Here is a 23780-nt window from a genome sequence, read left to right on the forward strand (position 1 = left end):
TGTGGGTATGGTATTAACCAACCGTTGTCAATCCACATCTGCAGTTCTTCTTCATATGCGGCCCTATTCTTGGTAGAAACTGCATACTCTGGAATCGTGTTGCACAGCCGATCTGGTTCCTGGCCCATGGCCCATTTCCACTTTGCAGTCCACACACTTTCGTTGTCATCAAATGTAGCACAGAAGTCCTTTTCTTCAATCGACATGTCTGCACAGACGTCTTTCCCTTCTCCAAGCCTGATACCTCTAGCTGCTGTGATTGTAACGCCTCCTAGTGCTTGTATTGCATCAATTCCAAGCAACATGTCGTAGCCAAGGGGTTTCTCCTGCATCACCAGAACGTCAACTTTAGCTGTGTCACCCTTCTCAGTACAGATTGTGACTGTCCCTTCACTACAACATACCCGTGATAAGCCATTGATGGTCATAACGCCGACTGGGTTCCTCCGCCACACCGGACAGCAATGGGCACTAACTATAGACCGGGAACACCCCGTGTCTATAAGTGCTGAACACTGCACATCATCAAGTTTAACGCTAATGACAGGCAATCCTGTGTTTATTGGTTGGCAGGGGGCAAGGGTAGCGATAGTACCTTGCCCCCAACTTCGTTTCCCGAACAGTTGCGAGATATGTGCCCAAACTTATTGCAGCGATAGCATTGCACTGGTCTCTTTGATTGTGGATATACACCTCTCCTATCACTCCGGCACTCTTTCGCAAAATGATTGGCCTCCCCACATTTATAGCACACTGGGGTGGCATGCTTATTACTATCTGGAAGAGAGTCCACATTGCCTCCATGTCGAAAACGAGCTGCTGCTGCAATTGGTTCCTGTTCCTTACAGATGTTTCGAGCTCGGGCCAATAACTCATCAGTTGACAATTCATCGATTCTTGATGATGCCCGCAACAGTTTACTGACCTCCTCGGGTAGGCCTACCAAAAAAGCACAGCTTAATATTTTATCGTTGACCCCACCAAACGGTACAGATAACTTTCGCAGGTCGGCTAGGTACACGTCGACTGTTTCCTTGGGTTGAAGTGTCCGGCTCGTGAACTGTTGCCATGCAACAAATGGATCTGTACCAAACGCTGTATACAGGCTCTGCTTGATTTCATCCCAGTCTGGTTCATCCCCGAGTTGTTGGTAGACTGCATAGGCCCCTCCGGTTAGCCTCAAAGGGATAACTGTGGCTGGTTCTTTAATTTTGCACAGTTTACAGATTTTCTCTGCCTTTTCAATCCATTCGACGACAGCCGGTCCAGTGGTAGATCCGTCGAACTCGGGTATTAAGCGAATGTCGAATCTGTCCATTGTTAGTCACCGCACACCAAGCGCCGAAATAGCTTAAAACCAACACAAAGTCAAGTATCTGCAGAATGTATTCTTGGTTCCTCCTCTTCTCTCTCTCCCAACAATCGAGCACAGCATATAATAACAAAACTCTAAAGCACGTCTGACAGCACTGACTTCTGCCAACAGTCTGCCCCTCCTCTTAACAACACAGGCTTTTTATATGGCAAAATCGTTCATCTCTATTTGCATATTCTCCTAACTCACGTGATCACTACTCTATAAATACGAGTCTTGACCGTTTCTTTTCTTTCTTTTTATTTATTTTCGGTGACCGACCCGCACGTGGTCTATCCAGGTAAGTCACGCATTTCTCCACAAGCCTCTTCCCTCTTTTCGCCAAAATATTTGAGTTCATAATTATTCAAGCTCTAACAAGGCTTACAGTTGCTAAACTTCTGTCTGACAATCAATATGGATTTAAGCAAGCCCGTTCTACTGCAGATATTTTCTGAACGTATATACCATGCACTGGAATAGGCAGGGGAGAGAAGGGCAGTAGTTCTAAATATATCTAAGCCTTTTGACAGGGTATGGCACGATGGTATTCTTATGAAAATCAGACTCTATGGTATTACTGGATAAATACTTAATTAAATCCTTCTTAAATAAGAGAAGAATCCAGGTTGTTGTCGATGGTCGTTCATCTAAACAATATGATATAAATGCAGGTGTACCTCAGGGATCGATCCTTGGACGTTTACTATTCCTGATATTCATAAATAACCTCCCAAATAAAATAGTATCTGAGTTGGGTATATTTGCTGATGGCACGACGCTCTATAACAGGCACGAGGGAAAAACGAATGAACACATATACAAGGCAATGGTGGAAACCCTAGAAGAAAACCTCTAGTCTGTAGTGGAATAGGGTCAAAAATGAATAATAAGGTTCATTGTTACCAAGAATAAGCTTGTCTCCTTTAATTATTACAAGAAACCTTCTCAACCAATAAGAGTTACGGCGAAAAATACATTACAGTACTTCGTTCAAACTCCTCGGCTTGACGTTCACAGGGAATTTAAGTTGGAACAGATACAGCGAGAGCATTGCCAAGGCCGCTGCAAAGAAAATGGGCTTTTTCTACCGTGCTAGACAGTTACTTATGCCTTAAAGTATCCTGTAACTCTACATTCGCCCATGTATGGAGTATTGTCACATTTGGGCTGGTGCACCTGCTGCTGGTCTCTCACTCCTGGATAAGGTTCAAAAGAGAGTCGCCAACCTAGTAGCTCCTGAACTATCATCTAAGCTTCAATCTGTGTCCCATCGACGAAATTTTGCATCTAGTTGCCTAATTTACAAGTGTTAAGAAATAGAGAGAGAGAGAGGGGGGAGAGTGGAATTATAGTGTAGACACGTTGACCGGAAGTAAAAGATCAGCTGATTTGATTGCGTGTGAGTCATGTGATCAGGTTAGCTGAATCGTTGAGATTTGATTTGGACACAGAAGAGAACGGACGGCTTCCCGTTGTCTCCTCCTTTTCAATGGAGGGGGGACGAATGCTGACGTGTGTAGAAGAAGAACCCACACAGGCCGATTTCACTTTCCAACTTCTGCAGGACATCTGGGAAAAGTGAAATAAACTATAGAACTAATTCCTTGTCTTGGAGTGATTGAATCTTCATCCAAAAACAGGTATCAATTCTCCCTCCAGGACGAGAAATTCCAGATGGTCCAACATCGAAGAAGCAGAGGTAGGTTCTGAAAATACATGTCACTCACACACGATTCCATTTATGATACAACATAAATATATAATATAACACGTCATCTCTTCTAATCCATTATTAGAGATGACACAACAAACACTCACAATCTTTTATAAATAGAGTAACAATATAACAAAGACTCATTTGGTGTCGTGAGTCTGAAAAAAAAAGAAAAATCTCGAACCTGGTGGTTACCATAAAAAAATATATAGACACGACGAAAAGAAAGAACAAAAAATATTGTACACTACACATAAAAAAGGAAAAGATAAAGAAAATTAAAGAAAAAAAAAACAACAACGTAAGGTCCTTTCATTGAACAGTGAATAAAAATACATATATATATATACGCAACCGAAAAAACACATTAAAATTATGTTAAATTAAAATTATTATATGCTAAATTAAGAGAAATAAGAAAGAAAAAAAACAAATAGCTCGATCGACATACAGATAACGAATTGTTGATTTTACATATGAGAACACAGAAAAATATGCTATGTTATGGTGTAGAAAGATAAACAGTGGAAATTGAAAAAAGAAAGATATATCAATCGACATACTGATAAAAACAAAAAGAAAAAAAAGAAGAAATAGAACATATAAACTTTAGTTACAGAATGTGAATGAGATGACTTGTCACGATTACAGAGAAACACGTCAATCACATATTTGTTATGAATTTATAGGTTAAACACTTATATACAGTTAAAATTGTAAAAGCTTTGCATACTTTTAGGAAAAGACAATGTGTATTTTTTGTTTGTTTGTTAAGAAACAATGGATACTTTCTGCTAATGTGGAATTGTTTGGGTTTTTTTTTTTCACTAATTGTACGGGGTTTTTTCGTGAGAATTTTTTTCTGGTGTGGAAAAATATTATTGTATGTAAACTGTTTTATGAAATGTTAAAATGTATGTTTTTTTAGATGAAAAAAAAAAGAAAAAAAACACATGTGTTGTCTTAGGGTGATGGGATTCTGTGATTTCGAGTAGGATCAACATGGAAAAATCCATGGATGGAATCCCGATATATTTCGCTGAGCTATATGCCTTGAAAGGCAGTCGCGGTTACCGACCTGGAAAAAAAAAGTTTTTCCAATATAGCAAAGCGAAATGTGTTTCTGTCCAGCGTCAGGGAGCAATTGGAGTTCCACTGACGTGGCGTAAGTGGCAGTAGAGAAAATGGCAGAAAAGGCTATAATAAAAATCACTCGGATAAGTAAAAGGTGATATTTTTTTCAGAAAACCCCAAGTGTTGGGTGGCGTGGACAAATTTAGTTTCCATCGATTGTTATTTTGTGTTGAATTTTGTTTTATGAAGGATTGTCTGAAAATTTTAAGTGAGTCGTGCTTTTTGTTTTTGGAAACGACTATGTATTTTAATTTACAATTATGTATGTATTTTTGTAAACGACTGTGATTTTTTTTAAATTTTTTTTTTTTTTGAGATTCTGTGAGGTGGTCAAATGTTATGTAACCTGACCTCAAAATGTGCTGACGTGGACAATTTTGGGTTTCTACGAATCTATGTTTTTGTTATTTGTAATTTTTATTGGTGAGATGAGACTTTGTAAATGATTGTAAGAATTTTTTTTTTTTTAATTTATATTTTCATGCGATTGATGTTTTCTCACAGCAGAATTGTGCAAGTTTTTTTCTTGTTCTTGGACATGTATTTTTTTTCCTTCGCAGAATGGAGGTGGAGTGAATTTTTGCCTTGTGGGATTTATTGAGATAATGATTAAGTTATAAGTAAGAACATGTTGTTAATTACTTAATAATGATAGTAATAATAATGATAAAATGTTAAAAAAGAGAAAGAAATAAGATTTAAGCAGTGGAGGAGAAAAAAGATACACTACTGGGTTGAATAAGGGGTCAACTAGTTCTTAAGTTTGGAAGAGTCAAGGTTCAGTCGATATTTATTCTAATTTTCGAAATGGTTGTAGAATTTTTTTTTTTTTTATCCGTTTTTTCGTGGGATTTTTCTCGGGATGCGTAATTCGGCGGGAGACATAGGAAAATGCTCTCGTAATATTATAAGAAAAATCTTTTATCTCGTATGAGTCATGTGCTTGTGGAAACGCGTTATAGCGTGACGAGAGATATTGTGATCTGTGCATGATCCTAAAATGCGAGATGGAGGCCATGGGGTCACAGAGAGTTGTTGACCTTCGAGGGCACAAGGATTCGCGCCACATGGTATTATTTGTAGATGAAATTTTATTTATTTGAATTATGATTTATTGAATAATGGTATGACAGTTCCTTTGCCAGTGGGGTGAGCTTAGGATTCCCTTAGAAAAAGTTAGTAGTAAAAAAAAATGTATGTCTCCGTCATTATTGGTGGAAGGAATGTTAAGGAATAGAGAGAGAAAGAGAGAGAGGGGGAGAGTGGAATTATAGTGTAGACACGTTGACCGGAAGTAAAAGATCAGCTGATTTGATTGCGTGTGAGTCATGTGATCAGGTTAGCTGAATCATTGAGATTTGATTTGGACACAGAAGAGAACGGACGGCTTCCCGTTGTCTTCTCCTCTTCACTGGGGGGGGGGAACGAACGCTGACGTGTGTAGAAGAAGAACCCACACAGGCCGATTTCACTCTCCAACTTCTGCAGGACATCTGGGAAAAGTGAAATAAACTATAGAACTAATTCCTTGTCTTGGAGTGATTGAATCTTCATCCAAAAACAGGTATCAATTCTCCCTCCAGGACGAGAAATTCCAGATGGTCCAAAATCGAAGAAGCAGAGGTAGGTTCTGAAAATACATGTCACTCACACACGATTCCCTTTATGATACAACATAAATATATAATATAACACGTCATCTCTTCTAATCCATTATTAGAGATGACACAACAAACACTCAACACTTTATTATAGAGCAACAACGTAACACAAGTATTTTAATGGTGGATGCTCTGACGAACTACAAGCCCTTGTACTTCCTCGGTGTAAATACCTCCGACACACCCGACAATCAGCAAAGTCCCACCCCTACACATTATAGATCCCTAGATGTAAGAAAGCCTTCTTACCTAGAACTGCTAGATTTTTGGAATTCCCTTCAGGGTTCCTGCTTCTCCAACTGTACTGACATGCAGAAGTTCAAGTGTAATGTGAACAGACATCTTGCTGTTCGACTACATAGTATCCCTGCAACTTATGTTCTTGATAGCACTACATTAAAGTGGCAATGTACCTTGTTTGGTGTGAAAATGTAATAAAAAATCAGCTCTGTAAATTTTTAAGGAACGACCTGATTATCGAATAAATAGTGATGTACCGTTCTCTCTCTCTCTCTCTCTCTCTCTCTCTCTCTCTCTCTCTCTCTCTCTCTCTCTCTCGTTCTAACTCACTCACGCACGCACATTTTCTCTTCGGGATGTAGGGATGTTAGTAGAAGAGTGTTTGTGTAGTTTTTAATAGCAATCATATGTTGTGCGCATGGAAAGACAGGAGAGCAATGTAAGGAAGAAGAAAGGATTTTAATGATGAGGAAATGAGGATGAAACATCGAGGTCAGTGGGAAGATGTGGAATGTCACGCATAGAAAGGGAACCATACAACTACGAGTTCGATGCCAATCCATGGGAACTTCCTCAAAGAAACGCACTGAAACAATCACATATATTTTTATTATTAATGCTTCTAGCATTGTTAGTCATTGGTAATTATTGCAAATTTTTGATATGTTAGTGTTATTTTTAAAAAGTTCTTTGTATTGTTCGGAGGTGGTGTTTATTATGTTATGTTCTTGTTCGAGGTGTTTGAAAATAGCACTGGAGGTGTTCTGATGTCCTGTGAGACGTCTTCCCAATGTAGATATCTACAAAACTGAAAGAACGTCTTCCCAATGTAGATATATACAAAACCCAAAGGACATAGATCTGCAGATCAAAATGAAATCCGAAAGATCAGGGAAAATATTATTAAAAAATAAATATCAACAGCAGAAAACGAAACAATTCACCAAGAACAAGAATTAAAACACATCAAAGAAGAAATCCACAAAAACTGCACTGGGACCAAATACCGCGAAATACAACAGGAAATCCACAACACCATCGAAAATGAAGAAGTAGCACTAAAAATTAAAATAAATAAACAATTAAATAACTAATACAACGGACATATTTACCTAGCAGAAAACAAAGATAATTACATAAACCTATCTACAACAACCCTTAACAAAAAATTAAATAACTTATACAACGGACATATTTACCTACCAGAAAACAAAGATAATTACATAAACCTATCTACAACAACCCTTAACAAAAAATTAAATAACTTATACAACGGACATATTTACTTACCAGAAAACAAAGACAATTACATAAACCTATCTACAACAACCCTTAACAAAAAATTGAATAACTTATACAACGGACATATTTACCTACCAGAAAACAAAGATAATTACATAAACCTATCTACAACAACCCTTAACAAAAAATTGAATAACTTATACAACGGACATATTTACTTACCAGAAAACAAAGACAATTACATAAACCTATCTACAACAACCCTTAACAAAAAATTAAATAACTTATACAACGGACATATTTACCTACCAGAAAACAAAGATAATTACATAAACCTATCTACAACAACCCTTAACAAAAAATTAAATAACTTATACAACGGACATATTTACTTACCAGAAAACAAAGACAATTACATAAACCTATCTACAACAACCCTTAACAAAAAATTAAATAACTTATACAACGGACATATTTACCTACCAGAAAACAAAGATAATTACATAAACCTATCTACAACAACCCTTAACAAAAAATTAAATAACTTATACAACGGACATATTTACCTACCAGAAAACAAAGACAATTACATAAACCTATCTACAACAACCCTTAACAAAAAATTAAATAACTTATACAACGGACATATTTACCTACCAGAAAACAAAGACAATTACATAAACCTATCTACAACAACCCTTAACAAAAAATTAAATAACTTATACAACGGACATATTTACCTACCAGAAAACAAAGATAATTACATAAACCTATCTACAACAACCCTTAACAAAAAATTAAATAACTTATACAACGGACATATTTACCTACCAGAAAACAAAGATAATTACATAAACCTATCTACAACAACCCTTAACAAAAAATTAAATAACTTATACAACGGACATATTTACCTACCAGAAAACAAAGATAATTACATAAACCTATCTACAACAACCCTTAACAAAAAATTAAATAACTTATACAACGGACATATTTACCTACCAGAAAACAAAGACAATTACATAAACCTATCTACAACAACCCTTAACAAAAAATTAAATAACTTATACAACGGACATATTTACTTACCAGAAAACAAAGACAATTACATAAACCTATCTACAACAACCCTTAACAAAAAATTAAATAACTTATACAACGGACATATTTACTTACCAGAAAACAAAGACAATTACATAAACCTATCTACAACAACCCTTAACAAAAAATTAAATAACTTATACAACGGACATATTTACCTACCAGAAAACAAAGATAATTACATAAACCTATCTACAACAACCCTTAACAAAAAATTAAATAACTTATACAACGGACATATTTACCTACCAGAAAACAAAGATAATTACATAAACCTATCTACAACAACCCCTAACAAAAACGAGACAGACTTTCTAAATCTTGGACCTAATTGCCATGTTACACAAAAATACGATCAAAACTATTAAAAAAAATCGAACTCGAGATACTGTATAAACAAATAACAGACTTAAAAGAAAAAGAAATAATCATTACACATCCAAACATACAAGACATTCTAAGAGCCGAAGGTATTAAAAACCGCTATAATCCAAAAAACGAAAAACAAATACCAAACCAATCATTAAAAAATATTGCAAAAAACCTCCTTCAAAATCCAGATATCACCATTAAGATAGGCGACAAAACAAACATCTACGTAGTCCTCAACAAAAATGACTACCTAGACAAAATGAAAAATATTCTACAAGACAGAACGAAATTTACAAAACTAAATAGAAACAATACTGAAACTTAAAAAAAAAAACAAATCAACCAATTATCACCAACAATAATAAAGACGCAGATTCAATAAAACTTCGTAAAATCATAGGAGACTATAAACCTTGCTATATATACGGGAAAATCAAACTACACAAACCTGAAAATCCACTCTGCCCCATAATTTCACAAATCCCCACACCAGTATACGAAATAGCACAACAATTGAATAATATTATAAAAACTTACATCCCTAACAAATATAGTATAAAATCCTCTTACGACTTCCTAGATATTATAAATTTAACAGCACCCCAAAATCAAATCACTGCCTCCCTCGACGTAGAAAATCTATTTACAAATGTCCCTATTAACGAAACAATCAAAATAATAATAAATACAATATACAACCATGACACATTACTACCCCTTAAGATAAAAACACAAGTGTTAGGAAAATTACTGTACCTATGCACTACTAAGGTTCCTTTTACCGACCCTACAGGAAACATCTACGTACAAAAAGAAGGAGTATCCATGGGATCACCCTTAAGCCCAACATTTGCTGAATATTACATGTCAGCAATTGAAAATAAAATCTTTAATGGTAGTATTGAAAAACCCACAATATATGCACGATATGTAGATGATATATTTATATTATCTAAAAATATAAACGAAATAACAAAACTAAAAGAAACACTCGAACTAAACTCCCATCTAAAATTTACCATAGAACATAATATAAACAATAAAATACAATTTCTAGACATACTAATTAACTCCGAAAACAACGACAAATTTATCACCACCGTATACAAAAAAACAACCAGTAAACATTCCTGCCTTCTTAATTTTAACAGCTATTGCCCCAATAAATATAAAATAGCCATAATAAAAAAAACCTATTAGACCGAGCACACCGAATATCATCTAGTAAAATTCTTTTCTACAAAGAGCTAGCAAACATTAAACAAACACTAGTTAACAATAACTTTCCCAATAAAATAATCGATCAAGACATAGCCCAATTTATTAGAAATGAAAACAAACCAATTAATCAAAACGAAAACACCCTAATTCCTCTATACTACAAAAATCAAATGCACTATAATCACAAACAGGACGAAATCACCATCAAAAATATTATAAAAAGATACATAAAAATAAAAAATCCTAACAACAAAATAAAACCAATAATATATTATAAAAAATACCTAACGAAAAACCTAGTAGTAAAGAATAATAACAACGATACAACCGATAAAATGAGTATGGTCAATGCAGTTTATTTGTTTAAATGCCCCCTCGATGACTGCTACTCGAAAAATATGAACTATATTGGCCATACACGCACTACATTGGGAAGACGTCTCACAGGACATCAGAACACCCCCAGTGCTATTTGCAAACACCTCGAACAAGAACATAACATAATAAACACCACCTCCAAACAATACAAAGAACTTTTAAAAAATAACATTAACATATTAAAAATTTGCAATAATTACCAACGACTAACAATGCTAGAAGCATTAATAATAAAAAGTAAAAACCCAACTATTAATAAAATAAACTTTGACAACAGCAGCAGAATTCTCCACCTATTCTAACACGATAAAGGTGAAGAGTAAGGAAGAAAAAAATTCAAATTAGGCGAAACTACACATAGTAAATTAGTAATAAAAACAGTAAAACGACAGAGAACAAATCAATATATATATATGTATGTATGTATGTATGTATGTGTATGTGTGTGTGTGATAAAGCGAATCTTTATAGATACATAAGCAACTACTTAAATGTATACATGTTTACTTACATGGAGATACCTTCAATCACTTTACTATATATATATATATATATATATATATATATATATATATATATATATATATATATATATTCAAACCATACCAAGATAACTACATATATATACATGTGTGTGTGTGTGTGTGTGTGTGTGTGTGTGTGTCTTGGCAAGGTTTGAATCCACAGGTTAAAATCCTAGGATTATTTACTGTTTTTGTGTAATGCGTCTCAATGCGTTTCAATAATAAAATAAAATTGTTCATATATAAAATGTGTCAATCGCTTTATTGCAGGTTAGTAAAATATCAATATTTCACTTAATATACGTCATACAGAAATAAAAATTGTATCATCAGATAACTGTTTTAAGGTTAGTTATTGCCCAAAATTTTATTCAAATCCATGCGATATTCACGAAGTTATGACATTTTATTTATTATCAAGTAATTTATACTGTCCATCGCTTTATTGCAGGTCTTTTAAATTGCCAAAAAAAAAAAAAACGGGGCGATTAACGGTTTTTGAAAAGGAAAGGATTGTTGCTGGACTCGCAAAAGGATTGTTCATCTAACGTTTAGCTATGGAGCTGGAAAGGGATCCAAGAATTTGGCTTCATTCGGGAACAACCCCAACACCAAATCCAGAAAGGATAAGGCTCCAGGAAAAATCTTCCACCTCGTGGTATTCGGAAAATTCGTAGGGAATTCAACCGAAACCCAAACAGCACTAGTGCTTCCATTTTTGCCAGAGCGTGAATCCCTCCAAGATCAAGACAGGCCCAATGAAATGTGTTGAATGAGATGGCAAGGAACATCAAAACTACTCCAAGGCCTCCATTGAGCAAACAATATAGAGAAAAACGAAAGCTTGGGCACAGAATTACATGAAAATAGATTTCCAACGTGCCTTCTTTATCGATGAGACCCGTGCTACTCTTGACGGTTCGGATGGATGAACCAAAGTTTGGAACTAGAACGGAACTCCAATCCCTTACAGAGTTCATTGCCAACAAGGAGGTGGAGTCATCATGTTTTGGCCGGGAATCATTAAGGATAAGTTGGTTGGATCATTCTGAGTTCCAGAGATCGTAAAACTTACCAGCAATGCATACACGGCCTTTTTGGATAAGCATTTGTTGACATGGCTAGATGACCTACGTCGCTTTCAGGTGAGTTTTATGTATGACAATGCAGCATCGCATTCTGTTAGGGCGACTGCAGACTTCCTCTAATCTATGGGCTTCTTTGGAAAAACTCTCATAACCGTATTCTCCAGACCTTAACCCCATTGAATATCTCTGATTAATATTAAAAAGAGCATTTTATTAGGAAGGAGAGCAATTTACTTCAAAGGATGCCTTGTGGAAAACAATATTGATATTGCTAGAGCCATAACTCCTTTTTGAGATCAACCAATATACTTCCTCGGGGGGCAACAGGTTGTTTTAAGTTATTTAAAAAATGGTGGATATGTCGATAATTAATTCATTTATTTGAGGCTTAGCACCTAGGATGTGCTTTTTCTCATTATTCTTTGACAGAAAAATATAATAAAAAGTAAAGTTTGCATGATAAGACATTGTATTTTTGCCCTAAAATAATATTTTAAGAGACCTGCAATAAGGCGATGGACAGTAGAAATTCCACGATAAAGAATAAAATGCCATAACTTCGTGAATATCGCATGAATTTGAATAAAATTTTAGGAAATATCTAACCTTAAAGCAGTCGCTTGATGATAAAATTTTCATTTTTGTTGTGACGTACAGTTAGTGAAATATTGATATTTTACGAATCTGCAATAAAGCGATTGACGCAGTTTATAACAAAAGTTTTATTTATACAAACATTTCGATACACTTTAAGACATGTTTCAATCGCAGCTTTGATTCGTCAGGCTGAAAAAGTAAGTGCCTGCTTTTAACATTTTCCTGGAAGAAAGTTCCAAAATCCGTAAGAATCACTAAATTCAAATTATCGTCTTTGCGCATGCAAACAGTAAAAATGCTTAATAATCAGATGTCAGTCGACTAAAATTATTTTAATTGAGCCCTTTCAAATTATAACGTTGCCATGGTGATATATTATAAGACGATAAGGATATAATTTTAAGCATTTTTTATCCTAAAGCATAATTCTTACGTTATCTTAGAGAGTCCACTCTCCTCGTCGTATAAATTTTTTCTTTGTATCATTAGTATGTGGTTTCCTATGTGTGAAAAAATAATATGTCGGTTCTATTTGTACTTCAATTTAACGAATAAAATTTTCACCATATGGCAATCTAGCATAGTTTTAAATATATCTTCTCTTCTTATCGTCACAATTGTCATAACTAATGGCATTATGACTAATCGCTGACGCACTTGAAAAGTTAAAAGGCCCCTCTAGTAAAATAAGTTTAATCGACTGATTATTTAAAATGTGACTATTATTATTATGTGTGACTATTGAATTATCACCCTTGAACATCAAGGGCGATAATTTAATAGTCACACATGATGCTCTAACTGATTAAAACTTCTTATATATATCTGTGTAGATTAGTGTATACGGCATAATATAGAAATAAGTTTAGATAATCTATATAAAATGTAAACGTGTATTCTTATATAAGATTTACCGCAATGGAAGTGTTTCCGAATTACGACTCTATGCGGGTATGGGGATATAACTCCTTAAAACTTCAAATATATTCTTTTTTTATGAAATTAAAATCATTTTTAAAAGACGATGGAAGTGATCCCGAATCTCGAAGTGGCCTCCTAACCTAAAAGATTTATAAGGGTCGAATATCCTTTTAAACTTCGAATATATCCTATTTTGATTAAATGTAATAAATATAAAACAGTCGAGGGGAAACAATAGAAATGGCCATGAATCTTATTGTGACAAATATCGTTGTGCTCCCACCTCGAAGTGGCTTATGCAGACACAATTCCATTAAAACTTTAAATACGTTTATCTGATTTTTTTTCTTCTAAATTTTTTGTTAAAAGTCAACAAATATTTGAATTGCTTACTTGAGAAAGTATCAGACTGAAACATTGAGTGTGCAATTTCGATTCTACTCCCGACTTTTTAAAATAAAATTATGTGAATTTTACGAATATAGTTTATCTTTTGCAATATAATAAAATATAAGTAAATAATTTTGCTATATTTAACTATCTCCATCTGTCTATCTCTCTGTTTCTCTCTTTCTTTCGCTCTCTCTCTCTCTCTCTCTCTCTCTCTCTCTCTCTCTCTCTCTCTCTCTCTCTCTCTCTCCCCTTACCGTTATTATATCTAGATTTATGTATATGTTCTATATCTTATATTATAAAGGGGAGTATCTGTGTGGATGGCTTTCACTTTAAAAAAATCGTGGACTAGAGAGTGTACTTAAAATATAAAGTTCGATACACATGTAGAATGTTCTACAAATAGAAATAGTCCTGAATGTCTAAGGGCTTTATTAAGAAAGCTATCACTCTTTTGTGATATACTGTACATAAATTATGAATATAGTTCATATTGTATTTGTATTATTTAAAATGCCAAGTTAGCAAATTTCTGAATCATTCATTTGGTAAGTATACTTAAAACATCGATTGCCACTATTTTTTATGCGAAATTATATGAAAATTAGGTTAGTATATATATGATTCTACCGATCACGTTTGCATTGACTTGTCCAAAGAAAGAGTTAATGCCAGGGCGGATGATATCATGACAAGAGAACAAATAGGAAATTACTCCTCCTCGAGAAGAGAAGATGATTTTATATATACAATTAAATGATAATTATTCTTTTATACCTACAGACAATAGTGTGTCATGCTTACGCCATCATCAATGTAAGATTATACCTTTTTGCCGGTTGGGAAATTCGAACCTAGCCACGAAGCCATCTTTGACTCCATTTGCTAAACCTCTACCTCCGTGCCACCAAACAATTGCAATGAGAATGAAGGGAATTATTAACTAATAAACGCTCAGTTAGGGCATAGACATTAGTCTGTCTGTCCATACTATTTTTTCTCGGAAGATTTCTCTGTTGTAATGCATACCTGTCCTTAAAAATGAAGACATACTTAAAATATAAGTGTATTCACATCTTCATTTTTTATGCAAACGTAATGAAAGTGATTCTGCGTCACTAATCGCTCCTTTCAATCATGTTGCGCATGTTTAGAATCATTAGTTGAGTAATTCAATAAAATATCAAACTTTCAACACAACAGGGTTGATATTAAAGTTAACTCTCATTAATATGATGTTAAATATTATTTTAGCCCATACTTAAATCTGCGCAACAACGGATAACCTTATACACACACACGCACACACACACACACACACACACACACACACACACACACACGCACACGCGCACACACACACACACATACATATATACATGCATACATATATACATGCATACATATATATATAACACGCACACACACATATGTGGGTGTGGGTTCATACATTTATTAAAAATTAAAGTACATGATTGTAGGTTATACAAAAGCTAATATAAAGATTTTTGTGGATAATGGGGGCGTGCCAAAAAAGAATTACCGCCTTATTATATATTTATACTTTGGTAGAAAATACCTGTTTTCCTTTACAAATACATTCCATTCCGTATTACTTAATTGTCTGAGTTTTCTGTTAATTATTTATTTACATTTCGTAATTTATTTACTTCAGTTACAGTGACAGATACTCATAAAAATAATTCATAATTATTTTTTTTATTTTCGTAAGAAATATAACGCTATCGTAATTCGCTTATACTAAAATATTATTACGGACACACGAGATAAAACAATTGTTTCCTTTTGTTTTGTTTTGTTATTAAAAATGTTTCACTAACTTTAAATGAGTATGATTTAATCACGTTATTATTTCACATGTGAGGTTGTGATTTTTTTTTTCTATATGCAAAGTTATTTGTGTATTTTTCTTACGACCTGTCCAAGCGTAGTATAAACATACCCCACCTTCCTATGTTAAAAACAGCTTTCGAAATAAACACCCCAACCAACCTCCCTGTGTAAAGAACGGCTTTCGAGGTTGGGGTATTTATTACGAAAGCCGTTCTTAACATGGTGAGGTTGGGGTGTTTATAATACGTTGCCACAATGATACTCTGCCCTTTCTCTTATTTTTCCTTTTAAAATCTTGCCTTTAGTTTTTTTCTTACTGTTTTTAACGTCTGTTCGCTCGCGTTTATTTTTGCTCAGTTGGTAAAATCTGACGGTTACATCGTTCGTCGGGCGTTGTCCACCGAGAATAACGGAAAAGCAGACTTTAAACTGCAGAAATACCGAAGTTTGACAATGAGTACATGTTTTTGTTATATATATATATATATATATATATATATATATATATATATATATATATATATATATATATATATAGGAAAAGTGGGAGGGGTAAGTGTGTTACGATAAAGCATGTTTTTTTTTTTGTTTTTTTTTTATTCAATTTTCACCCCAAACAAGGCACAGTGCCACTTTGAAGCAGGGGGCTACTATTAGAGAATTAATTAGCGGGGTCATTATGAGGGGAGAAGAGTAGAAAGATGTTTGTTAACATTACACTTGAACTTCTGCATATCATTGCAGTTGGGAAAGCAGAATCCCGGAAGGGAGTTCCAAAGACCCGCAGTTCTGGGGAAGAAACTATTGGAGTAAAAGGTTTTCTTGCACCTAGGGATCTCTACTGTAAAGGGATGAGACTTAGTAGCTTGTCGGGTTTGTCGGGGGTAGTTACGTCGGGGAGGTACAAGTGTTTGCAGTTCGTCAGAGCATTCACCGTTAAAGTATTTGTAGAACAGGCAGAGGGATGCAACATCTCGTCGATGGGACAGAGGTTGAAGCCTAGATGACAGTTCAGAACCTATCAGGTTGGCGACTCTTTTTTTAACCCTGTCCAGGAGCGAGAGACAAGCAGCAGATGCACCAGCCCAGATATGACAACAGTACTCCATACATGGGCGAATGGTTGCCTTATAGAGGTATAGGATACTGGTAGGCGTAAGTAGTTTTCTAGCACGGTAGAGGGAGCCAACCTTCCTTGCAGCAGCCTTGGCAATGCTCTCAATGTATCTATTCATATTCCCTGTAAACGTTAGGCCGAGGAGTTTAAAAGAAGTACTTTCAGGCAATGTGTTCTTGGCCATTGCTATTGGTGGTAGAGAAGGTTTCTTGTAGTTATTGAAGGAAACAAGCTTAGTCTTAGCAGCATTGAATGTGACCAACCATTTTTGTCCCCATTCCACTACGGATTGGAGATCGTCCTCTAGTGTTTCTGCCATTTCCTTGGATATGTGTTCATTTGTTTTCCCCTCATATCTGTTATAGAGAGTGGTGTCATCGGCAAATATACCCATCTTCGAAACAATTTTATCAGGGAGCAAATATTTGAATGCTTTCATCAAGGGGTACAGTTGTGAACAAGTTGCTAACATCGAACGAACATAGGAAGTTTGTTTGTGAATTACTATCCAGTTCCCGCATTGTAGCAGCGAAACGGAAGGAATCCACAATACAATTGCCAGAAAACTCTTAGTACAGACAACCATTTGGCCAATTCATGTTGAGGTTAACCAATCATGGAAAGAATAGGTCTTAAAGGGATCCCATTCTTGTGGATCTTAGGAAGCCCGTACATTCTAGGCCGCTGTGAACCCACGGGCCGGATCGTGTCGTAAGTATCCTTATTGATAAATTTCTTCCTATGTAATTGAAAGGAATGTTTCTGTAGTTTCACTTCAGTGTTCGAAGTGTTAACTGATATGTCGCCAAGTCTTTTAAATTTGGATTCATCGTTTAGAATATCCAACATTTTCTTGATATAATCATTCGTATTAAGAATGACCAAATCAGCACCCTTATCCGTCTTAATAATATAAATATCCTTATTAGTCTTCAGAAGCTTGGCAGCTTGATAATAGACCTTAGTCCATGCAAACTAATGAGTATTGATATATGCCAGTTCAGCTAACCTTGCCTTCATATATAAAAAATCATCGTTGGGCCGTAGTTCATGATATTTAAGCTGTGAGTTTAATATTTCAAATTCAGCGAAAGTACTTTTTCTATAAATTATAAGGGGCAATGCCCACACCTTAACCCCTAGCTAATACTACTTTTTTTATTTTGAGGGTGAAAGACAAGCACAAGAGAAGTTGAATATATGACGGTCAACCTCAATTCCTGAACCATGCCTGGCGCGAGTAAGCGCAACAAGCCATCTGCGCTTGTTAGAACTTTATTGCTACGAAAATTATCGCTGGTTGATAAATATTTCGAAAAACGCAATCTATCAAAAAAGGTAAGGTTTGACCACGCAACTGACCCTAACCCGGCGGTATTTAGCAACAGTTGAAACAAGGATTCACTCAAAATGCACACACCCATCCTTGATAAAAGCGCGTTTCAAGTTAATAATATTTCTAGCTTTAATTTTAACAATACGCCTAGAAATATACCCGACGGCGACATAATTGTCCAAACAGGACTTAAGAAATTCTATTTTGGCTCGAAGCGATATAATCTTACACTTAATTCGAATGATGTCTTTTAATTTATCTGTGACAGACTTTGAGTACCTACTCCTAAAATATTTTAAAAGGTTTTTAATGGTACAAAATTTTATTAAAGTTTTGAAAAGGATAAGTGGAGTCATTACTAGAATTATGAGGGAGATCAATGGTGGGAAAAAAAACTAAAAAAAATTAGACACGAGAAAAAATAGTGAAAAGACTATTACCAAAAAAAAGAAAACTCGTCCGACACTTTTCAAGAGATTACGTCGGTAGCGAGTAAAATAAAACAATTTACACATAATTGTTGAAAATGGAGATGAGAGTGAAACCAAAAAAGGGAGGCGATGGTGAAATAAAAAAAAAATTATAAAACTAGACGGGGCGAATTAAATGAATATCGTTTATATTCAGAACCTAGGACGAAAAAAAAAAAATAACTTGCTTGCAAATAAGTGCAGAAACAAGAAATAATGACGCAATGTAGGCATAGTTTTTCTTGATTAATCAGAGCTCTTTAAACAGGTCTAATTTATGCGATATCTTCTTCTGCCTACAGAGTGATGGTCTGCGCTGACAACCCCGGTAGATCATCCGAGTAAAAGTTGCTTTAATAGCAAATCAGCAGCAGGAGCAAAAAACGTACATAATTTAGTCGTACAATTTTAGTAAAGCCCCTTACACATATGACAAACATCAAGAGCAGTTAGTCGTACATTCATCAGGAATAATTTTGATGGTACATATTTGTTAAAACCGATGTGTAAGCATTTAAACTCTCGAGTGGAAAGAAACTGACGGTACTGATGTTCTGATTTTTATAATGCATATCGGTAAAGATGTTGTGTTTCTTAATTTTTAGATATTTTTGTAATTTAGCCCTCCGCTGAAGTTGTGACTAATAACATTGACGTGCTCAGCATACCGTTTAGATTCGAAATCGACGGTACTAATGATAATTGTATCCTGATTTTTTCGTAAAATAGGAAAAAGGCTGTTGCTGAAATAATTTTAAAGATAGACAGTTGCGAAAAGAGAAAGCACATAAGGATGAAGAGAGGGATATGATCCTTAGAGAAAAAGAAACCGACAGTATTGATATTGTTCTGATTCTGTAACAAAGAAAAAACTGTTTACGAAATAATTTAAATCACTTAATAACAGCAGCACTGCGAGAAGTAAACAATTTTGTACTTTCAATTATTGGTCATAACAAATAGAGTAGATGGGACAGTCGTTGATGTTATTCTTAGATCATGTACGCGCGCAGTTGAATATGTTATCATTGGAACAGCTGTCGCCCAGGGAAAGTTGAAATAAGCGTTCCTGAAAATACAGATAGAGCTACAGTATAATTTAAGGTTGACTGCGGCCCTCACCGAACAGTTGTGGGAGTACTGCAGTGCATTTGGGTGCGGCCATGATATGATGTGTTAGTGTCTATTCCGTCATTGGACCATGTATCAGGTATCCGCATATATCATAACCTTGAGTTGACCAAAGGCTGGGGGGGGCAGCTGCTAGATATAAAGTAGAGACCGAATTTGTAGCCCTAAACATGGTTAGAAGAAAATTTATGTTGTTACCAAATGAAAAAGTAAATAGATGTCAATGTTTTGGGGACATGTGGATCGATGAGTCCTATTTACGTGACAAGCACTAATGATCTGTGTGTTGAAATTGTTCAAAAAAGGCAAAGAAGGAATAATGGACCATTGTTGTACAGAAGTGTTAACCAACATATCGTTGTCTTCGGCAGTGGCTGTGTCCGATGGGATTTGGGCAGTAGCCACACAAGAAGAGATTGAGTTACACCCCCGTTGTCCATTATAGGATTGCCAATGGGATACGCAGCCTTTGTGTTATATAGCAGGGGACTCATATTGGGAAACATATAAACGGGGCATATAATGGGGTATAATGATGGGATGGCAATTCTGATGGGGAGACATCATGACGACGACTGTGACATTTTTGGGGGACTTCATATTATCATGGACTGAATGATATGATGCAACAACAGTTCTTATACTCATATAGAGAGGAGGATGTACCTCACTTATGATGGAGCGGATGACACATAATACTTGGAAGGGGTTACACAAGAGTTCTTTACAAGATGATGATAACACACATTTACCTTTTTGTTGTAAGGAATGACGAGACAAACAGTTACAAACATATTTGGTTCTTATTCAATCGACCGATCGATGACGTCAGGAATTCAACTTGAATCTACATGATCTAATCTTCTACCCTTCGCTTCTAAGGGGCTCTCCTCTCCAACTGACTATCTATCATCAAATCTTGACTCTCAACTCTGTCTTCCAACTGACTTCTAACTCCGAACCACAGATTCCTATATTGAGAAATCTCCTTTGTTTATGACGTCAGAAGTGTGTCTTTCAAACGTGGCTAATTTTCACGTGGCTTTACATATGTTTGTCCAAACACACTTTTGGCAAACAAAAGATTCCTCAATTCTAATTTTAACCAATATATTTTTAAGGGATGACAGAGGCTCAGCGCTTACTGTGGGTCCTATCCATGCTAGCATGCGCAAACATCAACGATGCAATGCAGAAGTTCAGCGGGGTCTTCTACGAAACCAGCGACCAACACAAAGATATTTCGAAGGCTAGACAGGCCAGAGATGTCAAGGACACCCTCGATCTTATCAGCTATCTGAAGGAAAGAGATCCATTCAAGGAGAATACCTCACTTCACAACATTGCTAATGGCATGGCCGCTCAGGACGGAGTCAATGTTGACCAAACAAAAGAAATTGGAGAAAAGATTCTTGTGAGCATGGCAGGGAAATCTGTGGAAGAGTTCACCTTCCGAAAAGCCGATGAAGCAATGACACTTGCATCCAGATCAACTGTCAAAGTCAGAGGGGAATCTGTAGTAGTGGATCCACAATTGGTGTTCCAGCGACTGGTAATTGTAGGTGAACGGTGCAAAGACTTGTCAACGTTATTCAAGTTCGAACTTTGCAGCCACCCTCCTGCCTTATTTGACTCGTCATCCCTTCCCTTGCAGGCCAATAAGGCAGTCCTTGCTGATGTTCTGTGGAAGTCTATAGATGAAGAACAACGTGAGCCGAGTGTAGACCAAGTCCAATATGTCCTTGATGGCGGCGCGCTACTCCATCAGATTCCCTGGCCAAGAGGTTCCACATATAATAGTGTGTGTCAGATTTATGTCAGATATGTGACACAGAAATATGGAGCTGCTGTCATTGTTTTCGATGGCTACAAAGATGAACCCACAACTAAAGATGCCACACAACAAAGAAGAACAGGAACCTGCTCTAGTTTGACTGTAAATTTTGCTGGTGATATGATCATCCAATCCAAGAAGGAGGACTTCCTGAACAACAAGGCAAACAAACAGCGCTACATATATTTTCTCAGCGACAAACTAGAAAGGGCTGGATGCAGCACAGAACATGCAAAACATGATGCTGGTGTCCTTATTGTTCAAACAGCCCTTGCCTCTGCCAGAACAAGAGATACGGTTCTCATTGGTGACGATACAGATTTGTTGGTCCTCCTGTTGTATCACGCTGATATGACCGAAAACGAACTGTTTCTGGTATCAGAGTCAAAGCAAGCTACCAAATCGAGAAGGGTGTGGTGCATAAAGCAGTTGAAAGAGTTGCTGGGTCCTCAGATTTGCGACCATCTGCTCTTTTTCCATGCTATTCTTGGCTGCGATACCACTAGTCGCCTGTTTGGATTGGGAAAAGGTTTGGCAGTGAAGAAGGTGAAGACTGATTCCCTGTTTCGTGAGCAATCAGAGATGTTCCACAAATCAGGGCAAACACCGGAGGACATAACTGCTGCAGGAGAGAAAGCTCTGGTATCACTGTACGGTGGTACCAAAGAGGAAGGACTGAACAGCTTAAGATACAAACGGTTCTGTGACAAGATTTCCAAGAACACATCTTCCGTGGAACCACAAGCTCTACCCCCAACATCAGCAGCTGCAAGATTCCATAGCCTCCGTGTCTATTACCAGGTAATGGAGTGGAAAGGAACATGTGTCAACATGAAGCCACAAGATTGGGGATGGCACCTTGTGGACAGAAGGTGCATGCCTATACAGACAGATCAGCCCGCAGCACCACCGGAGATACTGGATGTCATCTGTTGTAGCTGCAAGATAAACTGCAAAACAAGGAGGTGCACATGCCAAAAATATGGTCTCCATTGCACTGCCGTGTGTAGAGAATGTCGTGGTACAAGTTACTCTAACTCACAGGTGCCAGATTTGTCAGATGATGTAGACGACGATGCTTAAGCCGGATACCGCAAAGTGGCACAACTGGAATTGACACTCTTGAAATTAATATTGATGATCTGTTGTTGAAACACAGGCTTACCGTTGTTCATGAGTATGATAACAAACTAACTTATCTATGGCTACAATTGTGTTTTCCTACATTTCAGTAGGCCCTAGGTTAAAAAATGTACCGAAAAAAATAAAATGTTGAGCAAATACATTCTAAAAATAGACATTCTTTCCAGCATATTGGATTTTTGGCTATAAATTCTTTACCCAATAAAAATGTAACCTACTCCACGTAAATCTTTGTGCTCAAAAACCCCATTTTAGCACTTCAAATCACTCAATTATGACATCTAAATGCGGAGATATGGCAAATTATCGAAAATTGGTGGCCATCTTGGATTTATGCAAATTAGACATATTTCCTCAACGTGGATTTCTTAGGACTTTTAGTATGATGTTCTAGACACTTCATGGGAATGCCTGGCGGTGAAAAAAATTCTGTTGCAATTTGTTCCAAGTTGGGCCCTAAAATGTGCTATATTGCCTGGACTATATTGTTGATACTGATGCTTGGCCTTACTGCCCGAGCGGTAATAAAACTTCTCAAATTCACTTGTGATGTAAGGCTGTGTTAGGTATTAACTTTGGTCAAAATCGTCTGTTCCTTTTCTCATCGGATAATTCTGATTATCGATTATTGATACTTATCGCTAACATTCCGATACAAAACCTATATAAGAACATTGCCAGACACATAAAGTATCTTCGTGTGAAATTTCATAAAAATCAGCCCATTCATTTTTGAGTGTATAGGGTACGAACTCACACGCACACAGACAAAGTTCTTTTTATATAATAGATAGATAGATAGATAGATAGATAGATAGATAGATAGATAGATAGATATTATTTGATTCTTCCGAGTACTGTTCTCATCTTGTCATTTTAACAACCTCCAACCTTCTGAAGAAGGTCTATCTTGTCGAACTCAGAAATGTTTCTGTCGAACTTAGGAATA

The 23780-nt window shown here is 36.0% G+C and overlaps 1 protein-coding gene across 1 annotated transcript; it reads left to right on the forward strand.

Annotated features, from left to right (window-relative positions):
* Positions 1–20977: 20977 nt before the first annotated feature.
* Positions 20978–22771, forward strand: LOC145292765 (uncharacterized). Its single transcript, XM_080138802.1, has one exon. The coding sequence runs from the start codon at positions 20978–20980 to the stop codon at positions 22769–22771; it is 1794 nt and encodes a 597-aa protein (XP_079994928.1).
* Positions 22772–23780: the final 1009 nt, after the last annotated feature.

The sequence above is a fragment of the Euprymna scolopes genome, chromosome 14 (assembly GCF_053919585.1).
Source record: "Euprymna scolopes isolate OS-2025 chromosome 14, ASM5391958v1, whole genome shotgun sequence".
Classification (NCBI taxonomy): Eukaryota; Metazoa; Mollusca; class Cephalopoda; order Sepiida; family Sepiolidae; genus Euprymna; species Euprymna scolopes.